The 22355-nt window shown below is 46.4% G+C and overlaps 1 protein-coding gene across 2 annotated transcripts; it reads right to left on the bottom strand.

Annotated features, from left to right (window-relative positions):
• Window positions 1-1686: 1686 nt before the first annotated feature.
• On the bottom strand, window positions 1687-21629 carry LOC124350524 (laminin subunit alpha-1-like). 2 transcript variants are annotated; one of them, XM_046801249.1, is made up of 27 exons: window positions 21398-21629; window positions 21105-21217; window positions 20659-20858; window positions 19167-19399; window positions 18648-18785; window positions 16548-16687; window positions 16384-16486; window positions 14781-16294; window positions 14256-14699; window positions 13689-13897; window positions 13491-13597; window positions 13232-13412; window positions 10943-11049; window positions 10011-10194; window positions 9520-9659; window positions 9023-9451; window positions 8504-8626; window positions 8066-8412; window positions 7191-7993; window positions 6689-7039; window positions 6313-6608; window positions 5381-6245; window positions 3824-5313; window positions 3035-3751; window positions 2389-2961; window positions 1977-2205; window positions 1687-1897 (listed from the first exon to the last, which is right to left on the bottom strand). In XM_046801249.1, the coding sequence occupies exons 3-27, from the start codon at window positions 20744-20746 to the stop codon at window positions 1755-1757; spliced, it is 9954 nt and encodes a 3317-aa protein (XP_046657205.1). In that variant the 5' UTR covers window positions 20747-20858; window positions 21105-21217; window positions 21398-21629; the 3' UTR covers window positions 1687-1754. The 2 variants fall into 2 exon arrangements, with proteins under 2 accessions (XP_046657205.1, XP_046657206.1); XM_046801250.1 differs by having other exon boundaries at window positions 2389-2958.
• Window positions 21630-22355: the final 726 nt, after the last annotated feature.

Genomic DNA, 22355 nt, shown 5'->3' with positions numbered 1-22355 from the left:
AAAAATATTGCAGATGGGCTTATTTAGAAAAAAAAAGACCTTTTGATACTTTCCCATCTGGAATTCAAAGCTACTACTACAACTATAGAAAAAGGCACGTAGGGTGATCAGAATAAGAATTCTTTAAAAACATGAAATTACGGAAAAAATATAACACCAAGCCCAGTATGCCAAAATTGGTGACACAGACATAGCCCAGCGCGATGTAGAAGACTGTATAAATCTCAGAGATTGATCCCTCCATATCAATTCTTGGAAGTAACGTAATTAGGTAACCTCTGGAGAGGCTATCAATGTTAAGAAGGGCAAGGTCACCGGACACAGCATAACAGGAGAGTAAAACCTCTTGCTGCGTCTTGAAAAAGTGTTGGCGTATCTTTCTCTTTGATCTCTGCTGATTGAATGAGACTGCAAAAAAAAATGTATCGGTAATGAAAATCGAAAAAGTAGATTCAAGCACAAACTTGCTCTTGCTTTCCAGGAACCAGGTAGTGGCCGTAACGGAAAGCCGCGCCCTATAAAATTCCTTCAAAATGGAACTATTGACATTTTTATCGTAAACCCAGATTAAACATTTTTGAGGAGCAACAGGCCGAGCTATTGACCAATGAGGAGTCCCCTGATAAAGACGCTCGTCGCTTCAGTGCGCTTCAGTGCGGATTCAAATCGTTCAGATCCGCCGCAATTCGATTATGTTCACGCAAAATCACGGTTTGCGTGACGGCAATGTTCGGCGATTGCTTCACTCGATTGCCGCCTGCATAAAATTGCCATTTAATTAAACTAAAACCAATTATTTTAATGACTACCACCTCACCTGCTTTAAAGCACCTCAATTCTGTCGAATTGTTCAGCCATCAACTCTGCTCAGATTTGATTATTTCTTTGATTATTTCCGAATTATTTCAAATATGGCGATCTAACGTTATTCAAAGCGAGATATAATAACGTTTTCGCAAATCTTTCGTTTAGCAAACATAAAAACATTAATAAGGTACACTTTCACGCACGCACATATTGAAATGAGTAGAACGTTTGCCATAAAAAAAGCCGTGTGTTCAATTTGGTGTGAAATCAGTTTAACGTCAAATTCTAGGTAAATATACGTAATATACCAATAATGCTAGGCTTAAATGAAGGATTAATAATGACAATAATAACCTAGGTAAGCACCTAATTAGAAAATAAAAAATATAAATTTAAAAAAATTTCGTGGCAATAGACAAACGCTTATAAACCGTAACGAAAGATGTCGGAGCATGTCGTAGCAAAAGACAAATCTGAGACAATTACCAAGAAAAGAGAGGGACGCTAGGCTTTCGTGGCAATAGACAATCTGTTGTTTATTGACAAGAAAACTATTTCGTGGTAATAGACTGTGAGGTCCGTCGCGTAACGAAAAAGCAGACGGAAAGTCGTGGCAATAGACTCAACCTTCTTTATTAGCAATTCAGAATGGGAGTTCTGAGAGAGCGGAACAACGCGTGTACGAAGCAGACGACGCAATTTGATTTGACAAAGTGGTTTGAAATTTCTCTACCAGGTGCCTCTGATCAAGAACAAATTACGCGGCTTTTTCAAAAGCCATGAGCATCATTTTGGCATTCTAAAAACAATTTCATGTTTAAATGTTTTCCAATGAAAAGAATCAGACTTTTAAATAATGAAATGAAAATGCAGTTAACATTTTTGGTTAGGTTTTTGTGTATTTCGGCTAATTGGATAATAGGCCGGTTGATTTTCAGGCACTTTGATTAGTTAGTGGGACAGGCGTTAAGGAGGACGTTGTTGAGCCGGGCCATGTCGGTCCAGTCCTTGATCTCGCCGCGGATCACCACATTGCGGATGCAGCCCTTGAAGTTATCGCGCACTCGCAGCGCCCCTTGCGGCTCCAGTTCTAAAAATTCAATCGACACCATCGTCAAATTTTAATTTGAAATCAAATTAAAAAATGAAAATAAATGGATTGGACGTACCGGGCAGGCCGCCGATGAAGAGCGGATTGCGGGTCTTGGCCTCCTTGACGTGTCCGTTGCTGGAGAATCCGTACTGCTCGTCCTGGTGGTCCACCTTGAGCGTGAGGGCGTTCTCGACGTAGTTGGCCTTGACCGAGTGCCAACGGTTGTCGCACAGCTGATACGGAGAAGCGAAGCTCTGGCTGACGGAAAAAGTTCGATTGTCACCCATGTCCACGGCGAAAACAATCTAGAAAAAATTAAAAAATCAAATCGTTTATTCAATTTTTTTAATTGGATTCAAATTTTTTTTATTTAATTAAATCAAGTTTTAATGACATTTCAAAAATTCTAAAAATTCAACTCAAAAGTCTAGAATTTACTCAATTTACTCAAATGTAATTCAATTCAATTAAACAAAATTAAAGCTAACCGTTCCGTCGTCGATGGCCAGTGACAAGGACGGTGAACCTTTGCGCTCAGAGACGCTGAGCAAAACTCCGTTCAATTCGGTCGTCCGGAATTCCAGCTGGATGTCGGCCATGGCCCCGACGCGGAAGTCTTCGCTGTAAACGGCGTAGGCGTCACCAGGGAAGTAGGAGCCCGTCTCGACGTGGGCGAAGCACTGGCCCACTCGCTGGATCACGTTCTTGCTGCTGGCCAGGTCGTGCGAGCGGCCGTTCAGGTTCAAGTTGCGGATGCAACCCTTGAAGCCCTCGGCGGCCGCGTTGTCCAGCAGCGGCGAACTCTCCGGCAGGCCGCCGACAAACAGCTGGCCGTCCAGCTGCAACTTGTTGGGCGCCTTGGCTCTCAGAGGAGCGAAATCGTCCAGCATGACGACGACTTTACGCTTGTCCTTGACAATGTGGACTCGATGCCAATGGCCGTCGTTGACGCTTCCGGCCGAAATCAAGTCCTCCTTCCGGCGGCCGTGCAAACTGACCACCACTTTGCCGTTCTTCAGGGCCGCCAGCAAATAATTGGCCGCCTTCTTCTGTTTCATCTGCTTTAAAAAAAAATTAATTCCAAAATTTAATCCAATTAACTTTAATGATAATGGCAATTAAATTAATCCTTACGGATGAGAAGAGCAACAGGCCGTTGGGGTAGTGAGTGCGGAAGTCCATGGTAAAGTTGAAACTGTTGTGCAGTTCCTTGCGATTGGCCGAAATCATCACGTGACTGTTGGGGGCGTCGCCGAATTTAAAGGCCCGCCCCTCGATCGTGTACTGGGGCACTTCCCGGCACGAGGCCAGGGCGTTCTCGTTGGCCTGCATCCGCTCTTCCAGCACCCGAGGCACTGGCACGTGCTGGCAGCGCCCGACGGCGGCCGCCGAGTGCCGGACGGGGTAGCTCAGGTCCACCAGTTGGTTGTTGAAGCTCAAATCCGCAATGCATCCGGTGAACGAGTGCTGGGTGCCGATAAAATCGGAAGCCATCGACAGCCACTCGGGACGGACGCCTCCCAGCATCAAGTGGGAGTAATCCGAGCCGGAATAAGCGCCGGAAGAAGATGATCCGCCCACTTGACGGGCCAGCCGGATCGTCCCGATGGAAATGTCGTCGACCAGGACTTCGACTTTTCTTCCGGTGCGGACCACCACCACATTGTGGAACTGGCCGTCGTTGTAAACTCCGCTGGATGTGATGGACACGACCTCGGCCGCACTGGAACGGAATCGAGCGTCCAGTTTGCCCTGGCGGATCGTCAGCGACATCATGTCCGCCTCCTTGTCACTTTTCAAAGGCAACCGAATGGGCAACTCTTCATCATTGGCCGGTTCGTCGCTGGATTCCTGGATTTGATAGAAATTCAAAATTTAATTCCGGTTCAAACAAAAAAATTGGAAAATGAATGAAAAACTTACGGCCGGAATCGGTGCGGAGAAGAACAAAATGCCTTCGGGCATTTCCGTTTTGAAGCTCAACCCGAAATTCATGTCACGGCCGGTAGGTCTGGCGGCCCGGAGTTGAATGTATCCAGTTCCGGCAAAGGCCACGATCTTGTTGATGGTCTGCGATCCGCACGAGGCTTCCACTCCGTAAAAGGATCCCTGAAGTGGATTCATGCCAAAGGCTACCACCTGGAGGTCCTTCATGCAGCCCAGGAAGGAGCCCGGAACGGAGCCCATCAGATCCGGCGAAATGCTGACATCCGGCGGCAATCCGCCGACGTAAAGTTTGGCTTCTTCCAGTTCCAGGTCGGGCACTCCGAAATTGAAAGGAGCGGCCGAGAGTTCCTCGTCATCCGCCACTTTGAGCAGGGCCGTCTCCACTCCTCGGATGAGGACCCTGGACGCTTCCACTTTGACCCACTGCCCAGTGTTGTACTTTTGGCGGCTCTGCAGCGACATCTCGTAGCCGGACCCGTAGCGGACCTGGTAGCGGATCAATCCTTCCGTCAGCTCCAGGCTAATGTACTGGCCCAGGTGAGTCTCGTTGATGGCCAGGAAGAGGAGAGCGTTCTCGTCCAGGGACTTGAAACTGAAGGTGATGCTGTACTGGCGGGAATCGTAGCGCGGGATCTGGGCCAGCTCGGCGTAGCCCTGGCCGTTGAAACGGAACGACGACTCGTCTTTGGCCTCCTGGGCGCCTTCCATCGACGGACTGCATCCGGCAGCGCTGGTCGACATGAAATTCCACAAACCCACCGGCTGGCCGTCGTACCACAATTGGTGCAGGTGGCCGCTGAATTTGCTCGTCTTGAGGTCCGTCGGGGCGTTGTCCGGCACCCGGCCGATGTAGAGCTTGTCGCCCGTCGTCAGGTCGATTTTAGTGAAACGGGCAGGTCCGGCACCAGTCACCGTCACTCCTTCAATGTCCCGATCGTTTTCCGGTTTGACTGGCCGCACCCGGAGAGATCCAACGTTGCCCGTCCGCTCGGCTTCGATCTTGTACCAACGGGAATCGTCCGACAGGTCGTCAGGACTGGGCTGGAGCTTCAGCGGATGACTGAGGACGGTGGTGCCTCCGCCGGCGTTCCAGAGGAACCGGATCTGACGGTCCAGCATCTCGACGGCCAAAAAGTCCGTCTCCTGGTCGTTGCCGTGCTTCTTGGTGGCCGGCAGGTAAAAGAGCAACGAGTCGCGATCCTTGTGGTTCAAGGCGAACGTCAGCATGATGCTGGACACGCTGCTGGGCTGCAGCGGTGGAGTGAAACTCCTGGCGCACGAGCCGGAATTGCCAGAGAGAGAAACGCGGATGCTGGAGGCCGCCTGTTTGGCCCGGATGATCTTCTTGCGCAACTCGTCCAGCTTCAACGACACGCTGGAATTGATGGACCGGAATTCGAAATTCTTTTTAGTCAAATGCGTCATCTTGGCGTCCAGGTGTTTCATATTCTTCCGGGCGTCGTCAACTGGACAATTTATTTCAAAAACAAAATTTCAAAAAGATTTAAAATGAATTAAAGTTAATTGAATTACCGAGTTTGGGGATGTTTCCCAGGCCGACATTGCGGCCGTTTTGCATGGCCAGCAGACGGACTCTGAGGTCGGAATCGATTTGGGCCTTAATGTCCATAATTTGCTTGGAAACGACGTTGGATTTGCCCAGGGCGTCCGTCGATTTCTCGACGGCCGCCTTGGCCTTGTCGCGGACCTGGGGCAACTTGTCCAGGTGGGCGCTGGTCTCGTCGTTGATGGACTTGGCCTTTTTCAGGATCGAGTCCACCGAATCCAATTTGATCTGTTCCCCTTTCAGCTGCTCCTTGTGACTGGACACGAGCGTTTTGAGACGCTCCGATCGCTGGACAAAGTCCCGGCTTTTATCCCTGGAAATCCTGGCCTGCTCCACCAGCGACAAGTCCACGTCGTCCGGATAGGCTCGCCCGTAGGCCGTTTCGGCAGCCTCGCCGGCCGCTTCGGCCGCTTGCCGGGCCAGTTTGAGGGCCTCGACGATCGATTTGTAGGCGTTGGCCGCCTGGAGCGGATGGTCGGCCACGTCCCTGGTGGCGTTGAACTGATTGAAAAGCCCCTGGGCCTGTTTCCACAAATGATTGGCGTGCACCTGGGCGGCCTGGACGTACTTCTTCTTGTATTCCGGGTTCAAACGGCTCAGTTCGCTCTTCCTGGACGAGCACTGGGCTTTCTTGCCCTTCAGCTGTTCCAGCAACGTCGTCAATCCCTGGAAACCCGCCCGGGCACGGCTGATGGCCAGCGTAGCATTCACGTTCTGTTTGCGCGCCAAATTCAAATCGACATCCATCTGAGTCGATTTGCCGGTGATTTCCGCAATGGATCGACGGATAGAGTCCAGGGTGGCGTTACTAAACGACAAAGACTGGAACGCCTGGAATCACAAATTTTTTTTAAAAATAATTTTCCATCAAATTTAATTGAATTCAATTGAATGTTACGGCTTCGGTAGAGTTGCGACTCTTGTAGATGTACGTTTCCAGGTCGTCCAGTCGGATTTTGAAGCCTTCCAGGTGGTCCCTCACCTGGGCCGTGTCGCTGCCGTCATCAAACAGGTTCCCGAGGCTGTTGAGCAAATTGCGGCTGCGTTCCAGCTCGCGGGCCGCGTTGGATTTCCTGGCCGTGACGTCAATCGACTGAATGTACGTCCAGTGATTCTCGGCTTCGGCCAGCGCTTTGTTGATGTTGACGGACGGCGTCTCGCCAATGGCGTAGTTCTTCAAATAGGCGATGATTTCTGCCCGGCAGGTCCAAAACAAAATCAATCAATGTCCATTTTGACATCAACTATCGGAGATGATGGATTGTTTAAATTACCTTCCAAGATGCTGGACACTAAAATGGAAGACTCTTGGGACTCTAGGCAGACGGGCTGTAAATCAGCGGCTTCCGTCTGGAACCGTTCGGCCAGCGATTCCATCTCCTTGGCTCGTTGCAGAGTTATTTGAGCCAGTGGGAGGATGTTGGGGCCGGTTAGGAGCCGGTCTGTGATCTGGTACTCTTCCCGCCGTTCCACCAAAGTCTGTTCCAGCAGGACCGTCACGTTTTGCTGGTAAAACAGGCCCGTCCACGGCAGTGGAACGTATTCCGTCACGTTGAAACGGGCAATCATGCTGGCCATCTCATCCACTTCGGCAAACAGCGCCCCGGTGCAACCATCCTGGCAAGCTAGGCAAATTTTTAAAAAATAATTTAATTAAATGGACAAATTTAATTCAATTAAAATTAAATGGGCAAATTTAATTCAATTAAAATTAAATGGACCAATTCAAATTTATTCAAAGTTGTTTTAAAAAATGAAATGGTTAAAAATCCTTACAGGTGCATCCGGTGGGGCTGATGACGTGACGAGGAGCGCAGTAAGTGCAATCGCGTCCGGTAATGCCCGGCTTGCAGTTGCAGTGGCCAGTCAGCTCGTGGCATTCGTCGCTGACGCTCCCGTTGACGTTGCAGAGGCACGGCTGACAGGCCACGCCCTGACTGGGATTCCCGTAATATCCGTAGTCGCATTTCTGGCAGCGGTCGCCGCGGAATCCCCGGGCGCACTGGCAACTCTGCGAGCCGTTGCGCAACAGTTGGCACGAGTCGGCGAAATTGCGGTCCGTCGACGGGCAGGCGCACGGCCGGCATCCGCCCGGCTGGTTGGGTTCGCCGTAAAAGCCCTTGGCGCACTGCTGGCAATGATCTCCAGTGGTACTTTCCCGGCAGTTGGTGCACCGCCCAGTCTCCCTGTCGCAAGTTTCACTCCGGCCGTTGCAGTGGCAAGGCTGGGCGTCGCCCACCAGGTCGATCAGCACCGTGCTGGACACGTAGTCGTACTTGAATCGGCGATAGTAGCCCCGATGGGGATCCTGACAGGAGCCTCCAGTGTATTCTAATGGACACTGGCACGTTTCAACACCCCTGGCCAGGGCCGGGCTGTTCCGGTGGGTGGTGGAATTGACCGGAGAGGCCGGAAGGGCCACTTCCAAGCTGACATCCTTGAGTTCGGCTTTGATTCGATCCATCGAGTCGGTGGCTCTGATCAAAATGTGCTGGACATTCTGCAAGGCCACCATCATCATGGCCCGGCTGACTTTGGCTTGCGGATTATTTTTCATCCGCCACAGACTTTCGTGCAATCTGCCGAGAATTTAATAAAATGAATGAAAAATGTGGGTGCTGGACCACAAAATGGTGTGAGGATGTTTTTACCGGACTTGGTAGCGGCCGTTAGGGTGCGGAGCGTGCGGATAATATTCCAGGATGATCTTGCGGTTGCCCTGGATCTGAACCAGCGGATAAGTGGCCAGAATGTTGTCCGGGAACAGAGTCGATCCGCCGTGATTGGTCACCGTGAATCGGAGCAGGCCGTTGTAGGAGGTGGTCCGGTCGCCGGAAAAGGAGCCGGGCAACTGCCAGTAGAGCGGAGTGTCAAAAAATTGGCTGACTCCGATCATGACGTCACCTCGAACGTCCGGAACGATCCGCAAATTGTTGGTCACGTTCAACTGCGTCTCTCCCGTCTTGAATTGAAGTTGGCCGTCCCCAGGTAATGCCAACTAAATTAGCCCAGCAATATAAAACAAAGACCATTTAAATACAAAAAATCAATTCATTTCAAGTAAAGAAATTAAGAAAATGTAAACTGACGTTGATGTAACAAATTTCCTGGGTGTTGACTGGAAACTGGTTGGGATTGGCTATGTTATTAGGCGCATCCGGGCCGGGCGGGTCGTACGTAATCATTAACCCTCGACTTCCTTCCATCTTCATCTGATTTCATTTTTTTTTAAATAAAAAATATAAAAATAAAATCATTTTGATGTTATAACATTCCAGTTCATGTTGTCCATCAAAAAATATTTTTTGGATGGGGAAACCAAATCTAACATTTTTTGGGCCGATTCGATTACATTGGAAATTTTTCCGTTTCATTTTTTCATTTTTGTGTGGTGGTGGCCAACCTTTTAAGGAGTTTTGAAATTTGATATTTCCTCCCCTCTGGCCCAGCTCCTGCCCTTGAAAACAAATTTGAACTGGACGTCAACTAGGGGGGAGGAGGGAGGCGGACATGATGTTGTTGGGAGTGGATCGGATTACCTTCCAAACCCCAGCAAAGGAGTTTAGAAGATTTAACCAAATGAATGAAAAGGGGTTGACATTTTTTACCTGGGACCAAAAGAGCTGGGCCTGGGTGCAGCTGGACGAGCGTCCGAAGCAGAAGCAAGGTGTGCATCCGCCATCATCGAATGAATGTCTAGTCATCAGCTCCTGGTGTTGATGTTGGTCCGTCTCGGTTGATGCTGGGCCGACTTGGAGTAATCCGAACGTCGAGTCCTTACAAGTGTCGCAGCGACGGCCCATGACGTTGGCCTTGCACGGGCACTGGCCGTCCTGCTGGTGGCAGTGGCCGTTGGTGTTGAGAGTGTCGGTGCCCGTCGGATGGCAGTCGCAGCGCTGGCACATGGGGAAGCCGTAAAAGCCGGGCTGGATGCAGCGGTCGCATTGCATTCCGGCGAATCCTGGACGGCACGAACAAGCGCCCGTCGATTGCTCGCACTGACTGGACCGAGATCCCTGGGCATGGCAATTGCAAGTCTGGAACGAAATTGGACGTTTAGTCAATTTGATTTGAAATGTAACTGAAATTTTAAATTCAATTTTACTTTGCAGCCTTTGAGTGGATGGTGGTTCCAGGCTCCGGCGACGCAGGTCTGACATTGTGGGCCTTCAGTTCCGGTTGGGCAGACGCATCGTCCCGTGTCCGGATCACAAATGTGGCCCGGTTTATCACACGGTTCACATTCTATTAATTAAAATTAAAATGGGCAGAAATTAATTAAATTATTTCTTAAAAATGTGTAGACAATTTCATGAAATAAAATTTCAAATTAAAAACAATGTTGTTCAAATCAAATTTTAATTCATTTGAAATCAAGTTAATAATTTTCAAATTTTAAAAGAAAAAAAATTCAAATTCAAATTGATGAAATGAATTAAATTATTTCTTAAAAATTTGTAGAGAAATTCAAATAAATTTTGATCAAATTTTAAATTCTAAAATTCAATTTCATCCAAAATAAAATTCATTAAATGTAAAGAAATGTAGAAAATAACATTTTCCGATTTAAAAAATTCAAATCAATTAATTTTTTACCTTTGCAGCCGGCCGATGAGAATCCAAAGAATCCGGACAGGCACCTATCGCACGACTGTCCGCCGACGCCGGGCAGACAATAGCAGGCGCCAGTGTTGGGATGGCAAGTCCGGTCGACAGCTCCAGTCCCGTCGCATCCGCACGGCTGACATCCCCGGCCAGAGATTAGATTCCAGTATCCAACCTGTCGTCGTAGTCAGGGTCACGGTCGTCATCCATTCAAGGAAATAAATCAAAAATTGAATAATGTCCGTCTACTTTTCGTTCACTTTTATTCACAGACGAAAGAGGCGCCTCTTTTCCGTTGCCTAAATTTATGACGGGCCGACGACGGACAGACTGGGGAATGTGCCACATCCATCAACGTGACTCCCTAATGTCCTAAATGGCCGCCCGTTGAAAAAACAAAAAAAAACCCAAAAAAAGAGTTTGGATCAAAAGATGGATGATGATGATGCAAATTCCGATTGTGTTCACCAGGGTCGACCCTTTTTTTTTAAATAAACTTTTTTATTTTTATTCTTTTTTTTTCGTCCGATAATTATTCAAGAAAAAAAATAATCGAATAACGAAGCGTTACGTAGACACGGGAGAAAATAAGGGCCTGGTTGGAAAAGTCACGCGGGAAAAAAAAAGAATCACGAATCGTAAATATTCGTCAGCACGGGTTCCCATTAGATTTTCTTACAAACGTTTTTCTTTTGTTTTCAACCGAGACAAAGAAGGAAATGTTTCATTAGAAAAAATTTTTCTTTTTTTTTTTTTAAATAAATTTGGGAAAGGAGAAAATTGATTCCCGCTGGAAATTTTGTTTAGAAATTTATCCCGCGGGATAAAAAAAGGGCCACACTTGACCGAACATCGGCCATTTTGTTTTATTTAAAATAAACAAGAAATAAAGAAAATTAAATTAAAAAAAAGGTTCTACTCACTTGGCACTGGTCGCACTTGAGGCCCATGACGTTGGACCGGCATTCGCACTGGCCCGTGATGATGTTGCACGTCTTCCTCTCTGACCCTGATTGATTGCAATTGCACCCTAAAGACAAACAAAACAAAACAAACATTATTTAAAAATATTTTTTTGAATCAATGCCAAAGTAGAAAAAACATTTTGGTTTTCTTGGTCAGAGGTCAAATGTAAAAAGGGGCGAAACCGGAAAAGGAATTCCCGGCTGTTGCCCATCTCAACTGTCAAACTCTTCTTCTTCTTCTTACTAATAATAATAACCATAACTATTCTTCACTTTTGATGAGCAAAAAAAAATAACCCCACCCAACTACTGCACACACGGAAAAAAAATTCTAAAATTAGTCACGGAACAAGAAAATTTTTCCGTTTCACACGCGAAAAAAACAAAAATTTTTTTAATCCAATCCAAAAAAATAAATTCTGAAAAAATAAATAAATAAAAAGTAATTAAAGTAAGGGGGGGAAGAGGGTCAAAGTCGGCATGAAGTGACGTAACAAGTTTTATTTTTTCCCACCATTCCCCCCCTTAAATTCTTAACAGATGGCGCCCCCTCTCAATGTCCAATCATCAATTAGTTCATTGAGGGAAAAAGAAATTTTCATTTTTCAAGTGCCGACAAAGTCCAACACGTTGCGCAACTTCCAATAAAAAAATTTAAATCTTTGAAATATAAAAAACACGTTCGCCATTTGTACGTTTCCCGCGCGTCCCTGAACGAAAAGAAAACGACATTTGTCTCTGTCGACCGTCTTTATATGGGCAAAATGCAAATTTGTTTTCCTATCCACCAAAAAAAGAGTTGGACGGACCCGTTTTCAAGCCCAGCCAGTGCTTGTAATCCTTTTTGTACAAGAACGGATGTTTGCGGGCGTTGGAATTCCGGGCCGGCACTCTGTGCTGGGCAGCCGATTGCCTGTGAGTTGTGCTAATCCTGACACTGGAAGAACTGCTCTCGATGCGAGTCACCAAAACGGCCACTTCATCGTCGTCCGTGCCGGTGACGGACTGTCCGCTGGCCAGCAGCCACCACCAGAAAACAATCGTCACTAAATGTTTCATCTTCTTCTTTTCATGTCGACGATTTTTCGCCCGTCTTAAAAGTCAAAAGAAAAAACGACACGACACGACAGAAAAACGTCCGGACGGACTTGAAGTCCTCGCACGACTGGTGAACGTGTGTCCTGGGCTTAAATGTATATTTCCAGGGCTGGAGGAAAAGGGAGGAGCTTCTGTGTCGACAGTAGAAAATAAAATAAAAAACAAGTTCCAAAAGGAGACGGAAAATCTAAAAAATAAAAATAAAAAATTTTGTTTCCATTTGGCAAACAATTTCCAATTGGTTTTTCCCTGCAGAAAAATTTTTATTTTTATTTTATTTTTTTCTTTCCGGGCCGGATAAAGATCTTTGAGGTCCGTTTCGGTCGGCTGGACGATTTTCCGAGGGTTGGACTGAGGGGGCCGACCAGCAATTTTGGAACAAAACCGAAATAACATCCGAAAAGACAAACTCAACTAAACAACAGCCGGCGCCTCTTCTAAACATTATATACTACTACCCCTCTCTCACTTCCATATCCATACAACCAGACGGCCTGCCCAGCCTCTTTCTCTCTTTAAGAGTGTATGTGTGTTTATATGATGTAAACAAAGCTTTTAAGAAATAAAAAGAAGAGAAGAGCTGAGCTTTTACTGGGCTAACAAGACCAAAGTGATTCCTCGTTAGCCGGGCTGGCCCACTTTCAAAATAGTTACACAACTGTTGTTTCTTCTCTTCTTTCATTTTTATTAACTGGGATAATTGCGACCACCCACATCCCATCCAACTGTAACAATTGCCCAGGAAAACGACTAAAGTTATCAGCCTGGGGTTCACATCATCAATTGATTGTTGGAACATCTTTTTGATATAAGCCGGCCTGCGGTTCATGGGAGCACGAGTTGCCAGCCAAAGTGGGAGGAGCTATAGAGCTGCAGGTAATAACCTGAGACTTTCTTCTTTTTTGAAGGGGAGTTGGTGGCCACATCAAATGTCGTCGACAACTTTCTCAACCGAAAATTCAAAATTTTTGGTTAACTTTTTGACACGCCATTTTTACGTGTGTTGACACATTTTCACGCTCGAACGGAAATTTGTTATTTTCCCCCCGTTTTTTGTTTAGTTTCAATCAAGACAAACACAGAAAAACGGCGGAGGAGGAATGGGCGGACCGGATGGGCGCGGATATAAAAATAGAAAATTTGTTTTACCTTGACAGCCGTTAATGGAGAAATCGTAATGGTCTTCCAGGCACTGATTGCAGGCGAGTGTGCCGACGCCCGGCTTGCAGTTGCATTGACCCGTTTGGACGTCGCAAGTCGAGGCCGTCAGTGAGCCCACCAGGTCGCACTGGCAGTCCCGGCAGCCGGCCTCGATGTCTCCATATCCATCCTTTGAAAATTTCAAAAAAATTTCAAATTTAATTTGGAAGAATTCAATTTTTTAATCTTGGTCCGTCTTATTAGTTACCCTGCAGCGATTGCAATGTTTGCCGACGAAACGATCCCGACATTGGCACTGGCCCGTCTCCATGTCGCACTGGTTGCTGGCCGAGCCTTGGTTGTAGCAACGGCACTCTGTTCAATTCATTACGAAAATTTTTAATTTCATTTTTATGATTTTTTGGGTTGAAATCTTGGCCGGCTATTAAAATGGGGACGATCTCACCTTGGCAGGTGCCTTCGGTAGCGTTGCCATAGTAACCGGTAGCGCACAACTGGCAAGCCTGGCCGGCCGTGCCCGTTTTGCATTTCAGGCATTGGCCAGTCAGTCTGTCGCACCAATCCGACGATCCGATTTCCTGGTTGCTGCTGCAGTCGCACGGCTGGCAGAATCCGCCGGCCACCAGCGGATTACCGTAGTAACCGTCAGCGCACCTGAGCCAGCAGCCACACCCAAGAATTAACATAAAAGTGAAAGAAAATACAACAACACGACGATTACGACATGAATGAATGAATATTGATAGAAATCAAAAAAGGGTGGAAGGCAAATGAAATATGAAACCAGATGACAGCCACTGTCCAGCGTATATCTCCAGCGTCTTATCGACTTGTCTAGAATTTCCCACCAAATATGGTTGAATGAATTTGTTGAGGAAAACAATTCCGCCATCTAGCGGTAAAAATTAGAAACCAACTACAAGCATCTGGCGGTCAAAATTCAAACTTTTCTGGCCGCCATCTAACGGTCGAAATTGACAACTCGACGTAATAAAAGGTCCAGGTGTTTTACCTTTGACAGTGGTGGCCTTCGTAGCCGGGCGGACATTGATCGCAGACGTAAGTGTCCGGTCCGGTGGTGAGGCAGGTCGGGCTGAAATTGTTGGTGGCCGGAGAGTCTAGGGGGCAGCGGCACCTTTTGCAGCTGCCACCGGAACGGGCGTCTCCGTGGTATCCGCTGGCGCAGGCGTCGCACTGGCGGCCCACCGCGTTGTGCAGGCACGGACTGCAGGCCGTCAGGTCGTCGAGGTCACAAGTGGCCGCGTGGCCGTTGCACTGGCAGGCCAGACATTCGAATTCCCCGCGCCGGCTGCTATTGCGACGGACGTAACCAAAGGCGCAATCCTCGCAAGAGAGTCCAGCATAGCCGGGCGGGCAGAAACATTGTTCGATCCCTCTGGCCCGTTCGACACTCGTCGACTCTTCAGATCCGACATCCAATTCCGCATCGTGCAACCTGCAAAATTAAATTTAAAAAATAAATTTAAAAAACGGCCAGAAATACGGAGACGGACCAATTTTTTTAAAAATCACTTACACTCCTTCAATTTGGTCCGTGTGGAATTTGGCGCGGACTAGGAGCCGGCCGAGGTCGTTGAGGACCGTCATCAGCTGAGTTTTGGTGACGGCCTCGCCCTTGTACTCGGTCCGTCTGCGTCTGACAATGTCGGCCACCGTGTCCGGTATGTGGTACCAGTGCTTCGACTCCCGGAGCGTCCAGCTGATGGTCGTGTTGCTATCGCGGTGGTAGGATCGATCCCCGTAGCCAATCTTCATCCCGGCACCTTCCATAATCACGTCCGGCCCTTTGGTGGCCTTGCCGGCCGAATCGCCTCGAGCCTTGACCCAGGCCACTTGGAATTTGACCGTCTGCGAGTAGGCCGTCAGTTTCTTGCCCAGGTAGTCGGGCGGGGCCAGCCAGTAGTAGCTCTCAAAGTCGGCCATGTCGTCGTTGGCGATCGACAGTCGACTCCGGTTGTTGTTGTGGCCGTCCTTTTCGTTGGGCTCGGCCGTCGGCGTCACCACCCGCCGGCCCTGCAGGTCCGTCACCAGCCAGCCCGTCTTGCTGCTGATTTTGGTCAGGCCCAGGTCGGCGGCCACGCAGCGGCCGGAGCGATCGAAGCAAAAGCAACGCGAACATCCTTCCGGATTGTCTTGGCGGAGGTCGAAGAATCCGGGCCGGCATCGGTCGCATCTTTCGCCTTCGACGTTCGTTTTGCACTGGCAGGGGGATCGACAGCCCGGATCGGATATTCCGGCCGTATCGCATCCGCACGGCTCGCAATTGGGGAAACTGTGGTAGCCGGAAGCGCATCGATCGCATTTACTTCCGGCGAATCCGACTCGGCAACGACACTGTCCGGAATTCGAGTCCTGGATCGATCCATCGCTGCAGGAAGATCCGCTGGATCCTTCCGGATGACATCCGCACGCAAGGCAAGGAGCGGTGAGGGTGGATCCGGCCGGGCGGAAGTATCCGTCCAGGCATTTCTGACAGTTGATGCCCGTCGTGAAGTCGGTGCAGTTGAGGCAAACGCCTCCGCCCTGGAAAATGTTGTGGATCGACAGACTCCGGCGCTCCCTGTCCACCTGCGGGTCGTAGCGGCACTGCTGGGCGTGCCCGTGACACTGGCACTGCTCGCAAACGGCCGCCTCGCCCATAGTGCCGGCCTTCCAGGGCCGTTGGTTGAAGAGCGGACAGCAGCGCTCGCAGTTGGATCCGCACGTGTTGTGCTCGCAGCGACACTGGGCCCGCTCCACTTCCGGGTGGTAAGGACAGGCGGAAGCGTGTCCGTTACAGACGCACTGGCCGCCGATGGAAATGTCCTTGATGGAATAAAAGAGCCGCTGGTAGAGGGATCGATCCGCTTCCGACTGCTGCTGGTCGCCGATGCTGTTGAGGTTCTTGCTGGACAATTTACTCATCAGATCGGCATTGAGCGTCCGGATCTTCTGCAGCCGCAGACGGACGTATCGGGCCTTGGTGAAGTCCAGCAGCTCGACAGACGGAAGACGGGCTCCTGGCCGTCCTTTGATCAACGACGTGTGAATCTGTCGATTTGAATTTTTCAAAAATGTTTGAATTTTTCATTTTGGCGGGAAATTTGAAATTAAATGAAATTTTTTAAAAAGAGACGGACTTCTCCATCTTCAAGGGGATCCAGCTTGGAATAAAATGCCGTGCAGATGACTTCGCTGTCGCTCCTGTAGGTCGGATTACCTTCCCGGGGTTCGATTCCGTACCTGCCAATTCCAAAAATTTAATTTGTGAGGCGCCAAAATAATTTTAAAAATTTTAATTTACCGGGAAATACATTCGGCTTCGCTCAAGGCGTAGTACTGCCAAGGAAGGAAAGTGACGCCATCTAGCGAGCGCTCCAATATCCAATTGCCCGGTCGCGGAGAGATGGCCGATTTGACGACGACGTAAGCCACTTGGAAAACCTTTTTTAAAATAAAATCAGAAAAATCAAATTGTTAAAATAATCCAAATAAATTAAATAAAATCGTTTAACCCAAAAATTGGAAAAAATGTGATAAATCGACGTAACCCAAAATTTGGAAATTTAATGTGATGGGATGTTGTGTTTTTATGGAAAGCTCTTGAAATAATAACAATAAAAATGTTACGAGAAAATAACAAATTGGAGGATTTCCAAATATGGGACAAACTAAGACAAAAGAGCTGGCGGTTACAATACTAATAGCAAGTCAAAATGAACGTGTTTTCTATCTTTTCTTTCTTTAATTCCGTCAGTCTCTGCCCGGTCAGTTGTGTGTCCAGTTTTTATCCTGGACATTTTCCCACCCAACTTTTTAGTTTTTAAAAATGTTAGTGCCCATTTAAGGGCGTGAAAAAAGTTCCATTTCACGCGGCGGGGCTGATGGGCGAGTTTGTGTTCATCGGTTGGAATCCCGATGAGTCAAATGACGTCACAATTTCGATTCAACGTCAAAATAACTCAACAAAGAAAAAGAAATAAAATTCGTTGTGAAGGCGTTTCTCTTCTTCTGCTGTTGATTCAGTTCATTAAAAAAAGAAAAACCACGGGGGAGAGAAGAATTTCCAGTGTCTGTTTGCCTTTCTAATTTGCATATGCACACACCAAACACGACCGCCATTTTCCTAGATATTTTTCCCAACGCAAATAAAACAGACGGACCCCATCTTTTTTTTCTGTGAGTTTCAACGGACCGAATTAAATTACTCGACGTTCTGACGTCATTGAAATTAAAATAATTTTTTATCTTTCTAGAAAAAATAAATAAATAAATATAAATGATGATGAAGAAGAAGGGCGGGTTGCCCAGTTGCTTAGGCCGCCCTAGCCGGCGGACTTTTTTTAAAAACTACCGCACTCCACCCATCAAAACTCCAAAGAGTCACGACATTTTCAACGAGAATAGAATTAATTTTTCCTCCATCCCTAGAAAATGTGTGTAGGAACTGTAGGGGAATATTAAATTATTTTAATAACATTTCAACCCCAGACACCCGACAATCAAAATCACAATGGGGAAAACTCCGTGACAAGGAATAACATTTTCAAAATTAATTTTCAACCTTGGAAAAATTCAATTTAAATTTTAAAATAAATAAATTTTAAATTTAAGTTTAGCTGGACTTGCCCGGCCAATCTTCCATTTTATAGCGAGACATTTGATAAAATAAAATTGCCATCTTTATCTTTCCTTTTTCTTTTTTCTTTCCTTTTTATTGGCCGTCCGTCCGGTTTCCCAGCCAAACAAACACTCAAAAATGTCGAGACGGAAAAGCTTTAAAGATGTTGTCTCTCTCTGTGTGTGTGTGTTGCAGCGCTGAGAGATTGATCATCAGTTTTTCCGTCGGTAAAAGAAAAGAAAAATACATACGCCCGGTACGTGCCCGTCCAACTCTTTTTTTTTTTTTCTTTGCTGGCCAGAAAGAATTCCATCGCTCAAGTCACGCGCCTCCGTGACGAAGAATTTTTCCATCCCCTTAAAATAATATTTTTTCTTCTTTCTACCAGAGGGGGTGGGGATTTGTTAAGACGGGAGAGAAAAAATATAAAAATATCGACACGTATTATATATATAAACGCGCGCTCCCATTTAATGCCGGTCGATCCATCACCGTGAAAAAATAAAAAATTCCCATCTTTTTTTTTTAAAAATAACCGGTTGGAAATAATAAAATAAAAATAAAATCCCAAAACAAATTTTCACTTGAAATATCCGACGAAAAATGAAAAAATATTTTTAACGACGACGATAAAGAGAGAAAACGCAACTTGTGTGACGGGCCGGTCACGAATCTTTTATTTCACGTGTAACATTTTTTGGTTTGTTTGTTGGCTCCGTCATTATTATCTACGCCATCATCTTGTCGCAAAAGAGAAAAAAGAAAATGGTGGAAATTATATACCTGTTTGAGGTCGAGGGTGATGGTGACCCATTCAAAGCGTCGGCCGTTCTGCAGCGTGGGACTTTGCCACCGGCTGTTGGTTCCGTCAATCACGTTGCTGATGGGATGCCGGTACTCGGCGTCTTTATCGTCGCATACCTGTGCAAAACAAATTAAAAAATAAATGATTATTATTCTTCATTTAGACGGGCAAAAAAGATTCTGGTTCGTTTTTGAAAACTATTCGAGTGTCAGGGAGAAACGGATGGGCATTTTAAGTTCCAAAGAGTTTTTGGTTGGAACTGAAAAATGACTAATTCGACACAGACGGGAGCAATTTGTGAGAGTGCGCGGCTTTCGCCCAGCTTCTTAAGAGCTCACAGCTGAGTGCAGCTCTTGTGGCCGTGTGTGTATATAAATAGCCCGGCTTCTTTGCCGGCCCCCAAGTCTTGTTGTCGACGAGTTTCCCTTAAACACTCACAAATATGTCAAAAACGATAAAAATCTTATTTTTCTTCTTCTTTAGTTTTTATTTTTTACTCCGCATTGGGGTTCCCGGACGTAGACGTGCTCGACCAGCCTGCAGTAGATTTCCGGGCCGTCGGACGCCGACTGTCCGCATGTGGCGTTGGATGTCACATCGGCGTCGGCCGCCAAGTTGAACACGGACGGGAATAAACCTTGGGCCGGTTTCGAGAAATCTTGATGATGTGATGGAGACGGGCCGACGCCGATCCCGTCCGCTTCGCCCACTCCGTTCATTGGCTGATAATCTGGAAGAAAAAGAAATAAAATAAAATAGGAGAAATCATTAGTATTCATCCTTCATCGCCAGCCTGGGAAAATTGATATCCGTGGCCAGCTGGGCGGACGGCCATCGATAGACGAGGTGATTTATGCACAGAGCGAATGAATTTAAAAAAAAAAGTAATAAAAAATCGTGACGGAAATTATTCCAACAAGAATAACCGGGTTGAATTTTGAAAAGAAAATCACGAAAAGAGAAAATTGCTGGAAAAAAAAATTTCACTCCCGTCGTGAAAGGCGATTGCAACTCTGCCCCCACTTGACTCTTTCAAATGTCCAGACAAGTACCCGACATATTTTATTTAAAAAGAAAGAATTTCAGAATTTTTTGGTATTTTTTGTGTCAATTTCAAATTTCCCGCCAACAATAAGAAGGTCTGATCCAGTTCTATAACCGGAGGCTGTGTCAATCAGAGTGGTCGGCCAGCATAAAGAGAAAAATGGGTGTGAGAAAAACTTCACACCGACTGACAGGAAAGAAAATGACAAATCCAGAAACGTCCAGGATGAGGGGGACATTTGACTCGAGGGTAAATTTCAAAAAATCCTTTTGTATCTGAAAGAAATCTCGGAAGAAAAACAAAGATGGTGACAAGGGAAAACAACATCTGGTTGGAAAGAAAAAAAATCTCCACCCATTTAAATGATCCACCCCTGGTAAAAAAGAAAACTATTTTTAAAAAGACCCGCCCCTATTATCCAAAAGGGTCCCCCCCTTCCACCTGGACAACACAAGAGATTCTTCTTTTTCCATACCACCACCTGTGGCCAATTGGTGAAGTATGGGGGTCTCCTGTTCAACGTTTTTAACGCGAAATAGCTGGGCAAAAAAGTTAAAATGAAAAATGTTCTATTTAGCCATAACCCCTATATTTGGTGTGTCCAACCCATTGCGGAGAGCTATAATATAGTAGTTTAAGTTGTACTGGTAGTGCAAGTCCTGTCATGTTTTAATTACACAGCCTCGAGGATTGTAAGGGGGGGAAACTATCTCTGCCAAGCTCCGACCACCTACTGGGAAAAAAGAAACCTGGAAGAAGAAGAAGAACCGTATTTCTTCCACGAAAGATAACGGCGGTGACCTTCTTAACCTTTTTCTCTACTAAAACGTGGATCCCCTTGAACCGGAATTTCTCCCAGGGAAACACATTCCAACGTTTTCTTCTTCCCCTCTCAAGTCTTAATGTACAAATAAATTCTATTACAAAGTTTTACATGTATATACCTGAGCTCCGGCTTTGACTTTGAATCGAACCGGCCGACAGCACAAGGATCGTAATCCAAACAAGGATCGATCGATTATTATTATCCATTCTTCTTCTTTTGAAATCCTTTCGGCACTTTCTCCAATAAAAATTTTTTAGAAAAAACCACTCCACAGGATTTTCTACTCTGGCCTTCCGGAATGACACAATCCGGTCGACTCTAAAAGAAAAATAAACGGAGCGTAAAGAAAGAAACCGGTCATGTAGTAATAAACACAGACTACACACACACTGGCACACAACCGACTTAGACAAGGGCCAGAGGCCGACTGAAGGGTTTTATTCTTTATTTTTCTTGAAAAGCTTCAGCTGCTGGAGCCAAAGCCCAGCCTCTTCTCTTCTCTCTATATTTATAAAAAAAAGGCCAAAAAGAGAGGAGGAGGATGAAGGGGGGGTTGAAAGGTACCTGCTGTTGCTTATATAGTCGACGTTTATTCATCCCGACATTGAAAATTTTCTTTCCCTTTGGGTTGTTGGCATTTCTTTTTAACTTGCTGTTGACAGCTAATGGAAGGATATCTGCAACAAAGAAAAAGAACAAGTTTATTCTTTACAGCTACATGACGTCAGCTTTCGGCGTGTTCGTGAGCACGTGTGCGTGATTAATGGCCATCAACATTTTCTCATCACGATATTTTCTCTGAGCACAAAACCCTTTCATGTGCAGCAGCACTCTTGTGTCTTGCATTCATGGATTACCTGTAATGATGGTAATGCACGAGAAAAAAGGTTGAATCCACCAAAGGCTGAACTGCATGGGATTCGTTGCTGATGAAGTCCTCATCTTGGAGGGAAAATGACAGTCCAATTACGAGTATGCCCTTTTCAGGCATCTGAAGATGATTACGGAGGAACTGCAGCAGAAAACCTTTTTCCCTTGGTTGAGTGAGCAGCTGACCTTTTGTCTGTGTTTCCCAGACGACCATCACATCAGCAGTTCAACATCCTGAAATGCAGAAAGGAAAAGATCTCGATTATATTTCAAAAAAAGACGCCCACGAGGTGAAATCACACATGCCTGCACAATCGAAAGGAATGTCTAAAATCCAGTCAGTGTGTAATACTAGCTCGATGGAATGCAATCAGACTTGGCGTGCATGATTGGAAAATTTCTGCATGAACTCGTAATCAACCCACACACACACACACACAACGGGTTATAACAAAGTGTCGCCCAGAGATCGAGTTATACGTCGATTACATTCTTCTGATTCGAAACTGACGAGCTCATTAATCAGATTACAACAAGCTATTCATTCGAGAGTGTAATAACCACATTCAAATTTGTAATCGTCTTTCTTTTCTTTTTCACATGTGGTCTGGAAACATGGCCACCTAGCGGTCAAACTAAACACTTTCCACCACATTCGATAGATGGCGCTGACCATTTCCACTGTCAATCGACCCGAAATTTCTCCCGGTGAAAAAATAAAAGTCAAACTTGTTTTTTAAAAAGCCAAATCATCACCTCTCGTTCTTTTTTAAATTTGACATGTTTCCTTCTTCTCAGCTTCTTTTTTTTTTTATTTTTCATCACACTCAGCTCAATCTTCAGTTTTAAAAAAAGAGGGTTGGGCTCCCGGCACCTTCCCCCCCACCCTTCACTCCCGCTGGGCTAGCTGCTGTCTATAATTGCTGTGTGTCCTCTTGTGTGTAG

Source organism: Daphnia pulicaria, chromosome 7, assembly GCF_021234035.1.
Source record: "Daphnia pulicaria isolate SC F1-1A chromosome 7, SC_F0-13Bv2, whole genome shotgun sequence".
Taxonomy (NCBI): domain Eukaryota; kingdom Metazoa; phylum Arthropoda; class Branchiopoda; order Diplostraca; family Daphniidae; genus Daphnia; species Daphnia pulicaria.
The sequence above is the reverse complement of the archived record's forward strand: the minus strand, read 5'-3'. Positions and strand labels throughout refer to the sequence as shown.

What these genes read in the sequence shown, in the direction of transcription:
- LOC124350524 (XM_046801249.1), bottom strand. Translation starts at nt 20,746, where the DNA reads ATGGATAATAATAATCGATCGATCCTTGTTTGGATTACGATCCTTGTG. An exon ending in ATCCCCTTGAAGATGGAGAA is followed by an intron (nt 16,295 to 16,383) that starts GTCCGTCTCTTT and finishes TCAAATCGACAG; the next exon opens with ATTCACACGTCGTTGATCAA. An exon ending in CTCCATTAACGGCTGTCAAG is followed by an intron (nt 11,050 to 13,231) that starts GTAAAACAAATT and finishes GTTTGTCTTTAG; the next exon opens with GGTGCAATTGCAATCAATCA.